The following is a 12,424-nucleotide window of genomic DNA, read 5'->3' as shown; positions in this document are numbered from 1 at the left end:
CGCACACAGCGTCACCTCACCCCGCACACAGCGTCACCTCACCCCGCACACAGCGCCACCTCACCCCGCACACAGCGTCACCTCACCCCGCACACAGCGTCACCTCACCCCGCACACAGCGCCCCCTCACCCCGCACACAGCGCCACCTCACCCCGCACACAGCGTCACCTCACCCCGCACACAGCGCCACCTCACCCCGCACACAGCGCCACCTCACCCCGCACACAGCGCCACCTCACCCCGCACACAGCGCCACCTCACCCCGCACACAGCGCCACCTCACCCCGCACACAGCGCCCCCTCACCCCGCACACAGCGCCCCCTCACCCCGCACACAGCGCCCCCTCACCCCGCACACAGCGTCACCTCACCCCGCACACAGCGCCCCCTCACCCCGCACACAGCGTCACCTCACCCCGCACACAGCGCCCCCTCACCCCGCACACAGCGTCACCTCACCCCGCACACAGCGTCACCTCACCCCGCACACAGCTCCACCTCACCCCGCACACAGCGTCACCTCACCCCGCACACAGCGCCCCCTCACCCCGCACACAGCGTCACCTCACCCCGCACACAGCGCCCCCTCACCCCGCACACAGCGCCACCTCACCCCGCACACAGCGCCCCCTCACCCCGCACACAGCGCCCCCTCACCCCGCACACAGCGTCACCTCACCCCGCACACAGCGCCCCCTCACCCCGCACACAGCGTCACCTCACCCCGCACACAGCGTCACCTCACCCCGCACACAGCGTCACCTCACCCCGCACACAGCGCCACCTCACCCCGCACACAGCGTCACCTCACCCCGCACACAGCGTCACCTCACCCCGCACACAGCGTCACCTCACCCCGCACACAGCGCCACCTCACCCCGCACACAGCGCCACCTCACCCCGCACACAGCGTCACCTCACCCCGCACACAGCGCCACCTCACCCCGCACACAGCGCCCCCTCACCCCGCACACAGCGCCACCTCACCCCGCACACAGCGCCCCCTCACCCCGCACACAGCGCCACCTCACCCCGCACACAGCGCCACCTCACCCCGCACACAGCGCCACCTCACCCCGCACACAGCGTCACCTCACCCCGCACACAGCGTCACCTCACCCCGCACACAGCGTCACCTCACCCCGCACACAGCGCCACCTCACCCCGCACACAGCGTCACCTCACCCCGCACACAGCGTCACCTCACCCCGCACACAGCGCCCCCTCACCCCGCACACAGCGCCACCTCACCCCGCACACAGCGTCACCTCACCCCGCACACAGCGTCACCTCACCCCGCACACAGCGTCACCTCACCCCGCACACAGCGCCACCTCACCCCGCACACAGCGCCACCTCACCCCGCACACAGCGCCCCCTCACCCCGCACACAGCGCCACCTCACCCCGCACACAGCGCCACCTCACCCCGCACACAGCGCCACCTCACCCCGCACACAGCGTCACCTCACCCCGCACACAGCGTCACCTCACCCCGCACACAGCGTCACCTCACCCCGCACACAGCGCCACCTCACCCCGCACACAGCGTCACCTCACCCCGCACACAGCGTCACCTCACCCCGCACACAGCGCCCCCTCACCCCGCACACAGCGCCACCTCACCCCGCACACAGCGCCACCTCACCCCGCACACAGCGCCACCTCACCCCGCACACAGCGCCCCCTCACCCCGCACACAGCGCCACCTCACCCCGCACACAGCTCCACCTCACCCCGCACACAGCGCCCCCTCACCCCGCACACAGCGCCCCCTCACCCCGCACACAGCGCCCCCTCACCCCGCACACAGCGCCCCCTCACCCCGCACACAGCGCCCCCTCACCCCGCACACAATGCACCAGTCACGTGCTGACACAACGCACATTCCAGCACAGCCCTTACTCCTCCCCGTCATGTGACTGATCACATGACCATTGCGTCAGCAAAGGTCCTCTACCAGCTAGGATCTCTGGCATCGGAACAGTTGCGGAAATGGAGGTGAGAATGTCGGGGGGCTGATCTGTTCCCTCAGACCGAGGAGCGGTGTGACAGGCCCGTACTGCGGCAGCATAATCCCAGGAGACCATAGTTATACATGTGACCGTGTCTCGGTGGTGCACAGCACTCATCCCCTGCCCTGCATCTAAGCTCATCGTGTGTGATACTTTGTAAAGTGGCCACTGAGCGTTACATCCCCTCTACTGTAATGAAATTCATCACTGGAGACCTGGCCAGTGTATCTAAGCTCATGTGTGATACAGCCTTAAGGAACCACCACTGTTACACACAGAGTACGCTGTCCCCACGGTACACTGCCCCCACACACAGTAGGATGTCCCCACGGTACACTGCCCCCACACACAGTATGATGTCCCCACGGTACACTGCCCCCACACACAGTAGGATGTCCCCACGGTACACTGCCCCCACACACAGTATGATGTCCCCACGGTACACTGCCCCCACACACAGTATGATGTCCCCACGGTACACTGCCCCCACACACAGTAGGATGTCCCCACGGTACACTGCCCCCCCACACACAGTAGGATGTCCCCACGGTACACTGCCCCCACACACAGTATGATGTCCCCACGGTACACTGCCCCCACACACAGTATGATGTCCCCACGGTACTCTGCCCCCACACACAGTAGGCTGTCCCCACGGTACTCTGCCCCCACACACAGTAGGCTGTCCCCACGGTACACTGCCCCCACACACAGTAGGATGTCCCCACGGTACACTGCCCCCACACACAGTAGGCTGTCCCCACGGTACACTGCCCCCACACACAGTAGGCTGTCCCCACGGTACACTGCCCCCACACACAGTAGGCTGTCCCCACGGTACACTGCCCCCACACACAGTAGGCTGTCCCCACGGTACACTGCCCCCACACACAGTAGGCTGTCCCCACGGTACACTGCCCCCACACACAGTAGGCTGTCCCCACGGTACACTGCCCCCACACACAGTAGGCTGTCCCCACGGTACACTGCCCCCACACACAGTAGGATGTCCCCACGGTACTCTGCCCCCACACACAGTAGGATGTCCCCACGGTACACTGCCCCCACACACAGTAGGCTGTCCCCACGGTACTCTGCCCCCACACACAGTATGATGTCCCCACGGTACACTGCCCCCACACACAGTAGGCTGTCCCCACACACAGTAGGCTGTCCCCACGGTACTCTGCCCCCACACACAGTATGATGTCCCCACGGTACACTGCCCCCACACACAGTATGATGTCCCCACAGTACTCTGCCCCCACACACAGTATGATGTCCCCACGGTACACTGCCCCCACACACAGTAGGATGTCCCCACGGTACACTGCCCCCACACACAGTAGGATGTCCCCACGGTACACTGCCCCCACACACAGCAGGATGTCCCCACGGTACACTGCCCCCACACACACAGTACACTGCCCCCACACACAGTAGGATGTCCCCACGGTACACTGCCCCCACACAGAGTATGCTGTCCCCACGGTACTCTGCCCCCACACACAGTAGGCAGTCCCTACGGTACACTGCCCCCACACAGGGTGGGCTGTCCCCACGGTACACTGCCCCCACACACAGTAGGATGTCCCCACGGTACTCTGCCCCCACACACAGTAGGATGTCCCCACGGTACACTGCCCCCACACACAGTAGGATGTCCCCACGGTACACTGCCCCCACACACAGTAGGATGTCCCCACGGTACACTGCCCCCACACACAGTAGGATGTCCCCACGGTACACTGCCCCCACACACAGTATGATGTCCCCACGGTACACTGCCCCCACACACAGTAGGCTGTCCCCACGGTACACTGCCTCACACACAGTAGGATGTCCCCACGGTACACTGCCCCCACACACAGGGTGGGCTGTCCCCACGGTACACTGCCCCCACACACAGTAGGATGTCCCCACGGTACACTGCCACCACACACAGTAGGATGTCCCCACGGTACTCTACCCCCACACGCACTATGATGTCCCCGCACTTCATTCCCACAAGGTGAGAGGACGCCCTTACCTACTGGGCCCCAATGGTATGTCTATTCCTGCCTAGACAGAATGATGGAGCAGGGTTCTGACAGCTCTCTACTCCACTGTTATTTTCAGCTGTGTCCTAAGATATGGACAACAGGGCAGCGCCACAAATTCGGGACTCTAATCCCCCTTGATTCAGGATGGTTGGTATCTAGGCCTAATACGTGGGAATCTGAGAACAGACCCATCACCTGCTATGTAAGGCTACATTCACACATCTGTAAAATGGACCTTTTTTTTTCTCATCCACACTGCCTCCGTGTTGCATATATTTTTTTTCAGGGAAGCAAATGTACTGTGAACTTTCTTTCATCCATGTACTTACAGTGAAAACCAGATTTATCTCAGGCCGAACACTGTAGTACAAAGTCCGTCTTCAGTGTGTCATTTATTCTGTATGGGGCCCCATAATAGATAATGGCCGTGTCTGCTCTGCACTATGAATAGGACATGCTCCGAGCCTCACTGACCGGAGACAGGGATCTGTTCATAAAACCGATGTGTGTATAGATCAATCCAAGAAAAAGGACAGCGCTAGTACAGGACATGTCACGCTGAATGCAGATTAGTAATACATTTCATGGGAAACTAATATAAGATCATCTGTCTTGTAAAATGTTTATTGGTAGCAGCGCCATTCCATTCTTATGGCGCCATTTTGCTTTTCCATGTCTTCTTCACATTCATAGCGATCTTTGGTAACTAGACAGGGGAGTCTACAAACAGTCGAAACCGAGCAAAGCAGCGCTGTGGGCAAAGAGTGCTTGTAGTATTATTAGAGAGCTGATATTAAATATATTAAATAATATATTGGCATGGTGAAGTATTTAAGTGCATCTTCCCACCTACGTGTTTTTCCTCTCTCCCTTTCTTTGATTGACAGCTCTGGATTTATACAACCTGGAGAGGGTGAAGATAGATATAAAACAAGTAGATGGGAAAATGCACTTAAAGTTATGTGTCAACCCTCGTAAGCCGTCTGTAGGCATGTAGCTCATAGGAAGCTGAATAACATGATGCATTTATATCTGCAATCTGATGTTATTCCTATATGTAAATGAGCTGTTAAGATCAAAGGGCCGGACCCTAACCTGCATGAGAATCTGCCTCCAGAGATGATTGTAAATGAAAGAGTGTTACCTGTGTAGATCAGGACAGCAGACTGTCAGTCATTACATGTCTTACACTGGTAACGCCCCTATCATCTTAATATATACTTACCTTGTAATGTCTTCACATCCTGTTCCGTCCAGATGTGTTCGGATGCCAGAATTCCAAACGGCGGAAGTTCACCAACCTCCATATTGGGACACCCAAGTGATGGGTGTCTCAATATGGAAACTGCTGGTGGTACCAACCTATTGCGCGGTACCACCAGCGGAACACCGTCAAACACACACACTGTTAAAAATGCTTATTTAGTATATTTATTCAGGACTCTTTACCAGATGCGATACTCATTGCAGCAAAACATAAAATAGGTGAAATAGTTACAAAGAGATTGTCCGCCATGAAGCAACGACCGCCTGTACTTGCTTTGAACCACCATTCTGTGCTGACAGTCCCTTTAAAGTGTTGTGGATGTGAAGCATGACTCCAAAGTTGTTGTTTTTTTATTGCATCGTTGGAGCGGTGCTACTAATATTTGTTCCTTTCCCCTAGTCTTATGCTTACCAGCCGCTATCTTCATCTTTTATTAGCGTCGGTCTTCAGCAGTGTGTGACCTACCGGATCTCTCCGGTGTTTTCTGGGGCAATCCCGAGGTCACTTTTCTATGGAAGTCTCTGTCAGCCTCGTTCTGGCTCTCATATACTTACACCGGGAGCATGTGACCGTTATCTCTGACTTCCGATCAGTCAGGAGCTGTGCTCATAAGATGGCGGCACAGAACCAGAGCAGCGCCGGGAAGAGCTGAATATGGCGGGTTGTGAATATAATAGATGCAGGGATCTTATGTTAGTAGCACCACTTCAGCGCTGAAATAAAAAAAACCCACTGGAGTGGTGCTTTATAGTGAAACGACTTTTAACTTTTTTCCTGTCATTATTTTTGTTTGCGGCTCTATTCTCATTGTGCCTAGAGCTGACAGATTGTACATGCTATGATGGGACACCGCCTGTTCGCCCCCGAGGGCTGCCCCGGACTGTGTTATATCCTAGGAATCTACCCTTGATTTCACAGGTTGTCATCCTGAACAGGTTATGCCAGCTCCTATACTGCAGTGAGGCATGTTAGATTACTGTACAGTGTCTGGGGAAAACATGACCCGTCCCAAAATGGAGATCACTAAAACAAGTCATGTACAGCCGTTGACCCAGTAAGGGGTGCTGGGAGATTGCCTACAGAAATGTGAATGCTGTTCCCAGCTATAATGCAAGCTACCGTACATTAGAATTGTATGCAGAAATTATTAGAAAAGTGTAGAGCACAGTAAGAAATGTCATAATCTTCAATGACAGCACTGTCAGGGGTAAGAAGGCGAGTTTCTAATGCGTGTTAGTGATCTGTACTGTGGTTACTTTCCTCTAGGACACCGGTCAGGATGGCGTCTCATCACCAGCCACTCCTGGAGCAGGGAAGTCTAAGGTGAATACATTTGCATACATTTCTTCTTTTCTATTTCCAATCTATACTGACTGGTTGACTGACTGCTCCTGGAATGTGTGACACTCATGTTGTGCTGAAATTGACTCAGACTCACGCTCTTCCTGTAAGGTGTTTACCTGTATGTTACGCCCAGTTCATTATGTCGTAGTGAATGCTGTTACTGAGAATGCCAAGGTTCGTCACTAGGAATGAAAAACTGAGCAGGCAAATACTGTTTTCCTAAGGAATGCTTTGGAGAAGAGGGAGGCTTGGGGCTATTGGACAGATTAGAAACATACAGGGCTGGTTATCAGAATGAGGAATAGATATTTTAAAACTTGGTCTAAGGCTAGGTTCACATTACGTTAACAGCAGCCCGTTCAACACATGCGTTAACGGGCTGCTGTTAACGCAAATGCCGGCATGACATCGCGCTAGCGCAGATAGAGCTAGCAGATGCTCCTATCTGCGCTAGCAGTGACGGACCCGGAAACGCTGCAGCCCACGTCCCAGGGTCCGTCACTCAATGACGGCACATCCCTAGCGCACGCCCTTTGTGGGCATGCGCTAGCAATGCTTTCGACATTGGACTCAATGGCAGCGTTAGCGGACTGCGTTACACCGCGTTATGCCGCGGTGTAACGTAGTCCGTCTAACGGACATCTAAAACGCAGTATGAACGCAGTCTAAGAGTAATTGTTTATAAATCACTTAAGTGGGTTCTCCAGGATTGCACACCTGATGACCTAGATAAATGTGAAGCTGCCTCCCAAATCATCTCCAGTGATGGATAGACTGCCAGTGTTGTAGTCACAATAAGCCCTTACAGGGGTCCATTTAGGCTGGTTTCACACATCCGTTTATTTCCGGTATCGGAGATGTCCATGTGTTGTGAATGTAATACTTGCGGCACACGTGTGGCAACCGTGTGCTGCCCATGTGCCGCATCTGTACCATACGGATGGCCGCCAGGGAAGAAGCGCTACAGTAAGCTCTGTTCCCTGGCGGCAGGTGCTGAATCCGGCTCTCATCATTCTCTACTGCTCCCGTCGATCACCGGCAGAGCAGGGGAGAATGATGAGAGCTGTCTTCAGCACCTGCCGCTGGGGACAGCACTTACACTAGCACTTCTTCCCCGGCACCGATGCGTGTCACACGGAGGACATCAATGTGTGTTGTCCGTGTGCATGTGTGCGTGACGTTTTGCCATCCGTGCTGACAGTAAAAACCAGACAAGTCTATGTCTGGGATACACGGTCCGTAGAAACACACTTGACATGTGCACAGACCCATTCAAATAAATGGGTCTACATGTGTACTTGTCTCTGATACATGTGAGAACTGTCACCACACATACCGGGGACATGGACATGTGAAAGAGGCCTTAGATGATCTGATTTCATCCATTATCAAGTCTTAATCTACTATACATGTTGGTCAACGCTCAGTTACATAGGTTGACCTTGATCGACCTACCGTATTTTTCGGACTATAAGACGCACCGTACCATAAGACGCACCCCAAATTTGTGGTGAAAATTGCAGAAAAAAAGATTTTTTTATAAGTCCGTCTTATTGTCCGAATTTAAGATCTCTTACCTGAGGGCAGTCAGTGGCAGAGCAGGGTCACAGGAGGCATGGTGGTGGCAGAGGTGAGGTGATGCTGAGGTGCGGTGGGCGGAACGGTGTGCACCTGAGCAGGGTCCCATCCTGCTTAGGTGGGCGACGCCATGGCCTGGTGTCCATGGGGAGGTTGCGGTAGTGCTGTGGTGGCGGCAGGTGTGCGGTCACATCCTCAGGTGGCGGCAGCCAGGGTCCCTTCCACATTTGAGGTGACGCCACGGCAGTATTGAAGGAGAGCAGCAGAGCTGGGTGAGTCATGGTTTTCCCGGTGGCGGCGGGCATACCGGCATTGTGGCGGCGACAGATTCACCTCAAATGTGGACGGGACCCTGCTCACGCCATACTGGTCACCGCGCCACATCATACCAGAGGTGCAGGGATGATGTGGCGCGGTGACCAGTATGGCGTGAGCAGGGTCCCGTCCACATTTGAGGTGAATCCGCGGTATTGAAGGAGAGCAGCAGAGCTGGGTGAGTTACGGTTTTCCTGGTGGCGGCGGCGGCCATCTTTCTGAGGCCGCGCGTGCGCAGATTCAGTACTCTGCTTCCCAGGGCTTCAGGAAAATGGCCGCGGGAGGCAGCGCGTGCGCAGATGGAGATCGCGGCGGCCATTTTCCTGAAGCCGAGATCTCAATCTGCGAACTCGGCTTCAGGAAAATGGCCGCCGCGATCTCTATCTGCGCACGCGCGGCCTCCCGCGGCCATTTTCCTGAAGTGCGAGGAAGCAGAAAACTCAATCTGCGCACGCGCGGCCTCAGGAAGATGGCCGCCACCACCGGGAAAACCGTAACTCACCCAGCTCTGCTTCTCTCCTTCAATACCGGGCCACGGATTCACCTCAAATGTGGACAGGACCCTGCTCACGCCATACCGGTCACCGCGCCACATCATCCCCGCAACTCTGTCGACGCCACAATGCCGGTAAGCCTACCTTCCAACTATTTTCCTCACAATTTTTTTGGGGAGAAAGTGCGTCTTATAGTCGGAAAAATACGGTAGGTCTTTTTTCAACCTTTCTCCACCAATTCTACATTTCGTCGCTAATTTAACTATAACACGCAATGTTATGTGTACTGAGGAAATCATCCAGCCCTTTTTTAAAGGCTGTTATAGTGTCTGCCATTACTACCTCCTGTGGTCGGGCATTCCACATTCTGACAGCTCTAACTGTAAGGGTATGTGCACACGTCCGGATTTCTTGCAGAAATTTCCTGAAGAAAACCGGAAATTTTCTGCAAGAAATCCGCATTTTTTTTTTTGCATTTTTTTCGCGTTTTTCTTAGCATTTTGCAAGCGAGATTAGCTTGCAGAATGCTAAAGTTTTCCAAGCGATCTGTAGCATCGCTTGGAAAACTGACTGACAGGTTGGTCACACTTGTCAAACATAGTGTTTGACAAGTGTGACCAACTTTTTACTATAGATGCAGCCTATGCTGCATCAATAGTAAAGGATAGAATGTTTAAAAATAATAAAATAAAAAAAAGGGTTATACTCACCCGCAGACAGCCGATCTCCTCAGCGGCGTCCGTTCCTATAGATGGTGTGTGTGTGCAGGACCTTCAATGACGTCGCGGTCACGTGACCAATCACAGGACCGCAACGTCATCGTAGGTCCTTCACACAGACCATCTATAGGAACAGAAGCGGCAGCATGCAGCGCAGAGAGGCGGGAAGACACCGGGGCCATCAGAGGGTAAGTATATGACTATTTTTTATTTTAATTCTTTTTTTTTTTACTAATTATATGGTGCCCAGTCCGTGGAGGAGAGTCTCCTCTCCTCCACCCTGGGTACCAACTGCACATGATCTGCTTACTTCCCGCATGGTGTGCACAGCCCCATGCGGAAAGTAAGCAGATCAATGCACTCCTAGGTGTGCGGAATCCCCGCAATTCTGCATTTTTAATGAACATGTTGCTTTTTTTTCCGCAATGCGATTTTTTTTCGCGGAAAAAAAAGCAACATTTGCACTAGAAATGCGGAACACACTGTAATTAATAGGAGGCATATGTAAGCTTTTTTCGCGTTTTTATAGCGAAAAAACGTGAAAAATCCTGAACGTGTGCACATGGCCTAAAGAATCCTTTCCTATTTAGCTGTCGGAATCACCTTTCTTCTACCTGTAATGAGTGCCCTCAGTACAGTCCTTGGAAGGGATAAGTCATGCGCCAGTCCTTTGTACTGGCAACACATACTGTATATTTATACATGTAAATAGATCTCCTCTGAGGTGTCTTTTTTTCAAAGCTAAACAAGCCCAACTTTTCCAACCGTTCATCATATGAGAAGCCTTCCATCCCTTGTAATAATCTAGTTGCCCTTCTTTGAACCCTTCTATTACTTCTGAATGTCCTTTTTAAAACGCGGAACCCAAAACTGGATCCCACATTCTGGATGTGGCCTCACCTGTGATTTATAAAGGGGTAACAATGCGTTGAGATTGCAAGATTTTAGCTCTATTTTTATACACCCTAAAATTTTGTTTGCTTTTTCCACTGCTGCTTGACATTGAGTACTGCTGCTCAGCATACTTGTAACCAGAATACACAAGTCCTTCTTCTGTTCTGTTCTCTCAAGTCCACTCACATCTATAATATAACGCTGGGAGCGTCACTCTGTCCGAAGCCTTTATAGACTGCGCAAGCGCCGACGCAGTCTGGACCCCACAGAGTGCCGCTCCCAGGAGATCGCGGTATGCGTAAACACTGAACGCACACCGCGATCTCCACCGGAGAGGCAGGGACGCGCCAGGAGGGTAAGTATATTCACCTGTCACCGTTCCACCGCTCCGTCTCCTGGGTCCTCTGCCTGTGGCGTTCACAGTTTAGAGGGCGCGATGACGCGCTTAATGCGCACCGCCCTCTGACTGAACAGTCACAGCCAGAGGAGCCGGAACACGGAGCGGACGCAGCGCTGGATCAGGGCCAGGTGAATATAGCAAGTGTTGGGGGCCTGAGCGAGCGGCGACTCCGGCACCTGACCCCCACAGCGCGCCGTTGTCCCCGCCTGCTCAGGCCCCCCAGCACTCGGCGCCCAGCGACGATAGGTGAGTATGGTATTTTTTTTTTTATATATCGCAGCAGCATACAGGGCATATAATCCTATAGAGCATCTTATGGGGCCATCAACCATAATGGAGCAGTGTACGGGGGCATATAATACCATGGAGCATCTTATGGGGGCCATCAACCATAATGGAGCAGTGTACGGGGGCATATAATACCATGGAGCATCTTATGGGGCCATCAACCATAATGGAGCAGTGTACGGGGGCATATAATACCATGGAGCATCTTATGAGGCCATCAACCATAATGGAGCAGTGTACGGGGGCATATAATACCATGGAGCATGTTATGTGGGCCATAAACCTTTATGGAGCAGTGTACGGGGGCATATACTATGGAGCATCTTATGGGGGCCATAAACCTTTATGGAGCAGCGTATGGGGCATATGGATGGGAGCAGCAAATTACAGAACGGGGGCGCAGGATGGGAGCAGCACATGACAGAACGGGGGCGCAGGATGGGAGCAGCACATGACAGGATGGGGGCGCAGGATGGGTGCAGCACATGTCAGAATGGGGGCTCAGGATGGAGCAGCTCATGACAGGATGGGGACGCAGGATGGAGCAGCACATGACAGGAAGGGGACGCAGGATGGAGCAGCACATACCAGGATGGGGACACAGGATGGAGCAGCACATGACAGGATGGGGGCGCAGGATGGAGCAGCACATGACAGGATGGAGACCATATACCAATATAAATGCTCGCCACTTGGGCGTAGAACGGGTTCAATAGCTAGTATAATGTATATGCAGCAATAGGATTACTCAATCCTAGGTGCATTACTTTACATTTATCTACATTAAACCTTATTTGCCAAGTGTTTGCTCATTCAGACATCTTATCCAGATCGTTTTGCAATATTGTAATGTCAAGGCCAGATATTAATATCCTACATAGTTTGATGTCATCAGCAAAGACTGACTCTTTACTCTCAATCCCATCCAAAAGGTCATTAATAAAGAGGTTAAAAAGAATCGGTCTTAGTACAGATGCCTGTTGTACCCCACTGCAGACTATATCCCATTTAGAGAACTTACCAGTTGACAACTCTTTGTTTCCAGTCATTTAGCCAATTCCTTACCCA

The 12,424-nt window shown here is 53.4% G+C and overlaps 1 protein-coding gene across 1 annotated transcript in view; it reads left to right on the top strand.

Annotated features, from left to right (window-relative positions):
* Positions 1-1,926: 1,926 nt before the first annotated feature.
* The window catches only part of GCC2 (GRIP and coiled-coil domain containing 2), a 128,657-nt gene continuing 118,159 nt past the window's right edge, over positions 1,927-12,424 (top strand). Inside the window, exons 1-2 of the mRNA XM_069757561.1 lie at positions 1,927-2,001; positions 6,591-6,647. Coding sequence (XP_069613662.1) covers positions 1,996-2,001; positions 6,591-6,647 — 63 coding nt within the window. The 5' untranslated portion in view covers positions 1,927-1,995. The remainder of the gene's footprint in view (positions 2,002-6,590; positions 6,648-12,424) is intronic.

This window comes from Ranitomeya imitator, chromosome 3, assembly GCF_032444005.1.
Source record: "Ranitomeya imitator isolate aRanImi1 chromosome 3, aRanImi1.pri, whole genome shotgun sequence".
NCBI lineage: Eukaryota > Metazoa > Chordata > Amphibia > Anura > Dendrobatidae > Ranitomeya > Ranitomeya imitator.
This window is presented reverse-complemented; position numbering and strand designations above follow the sequence as displayed.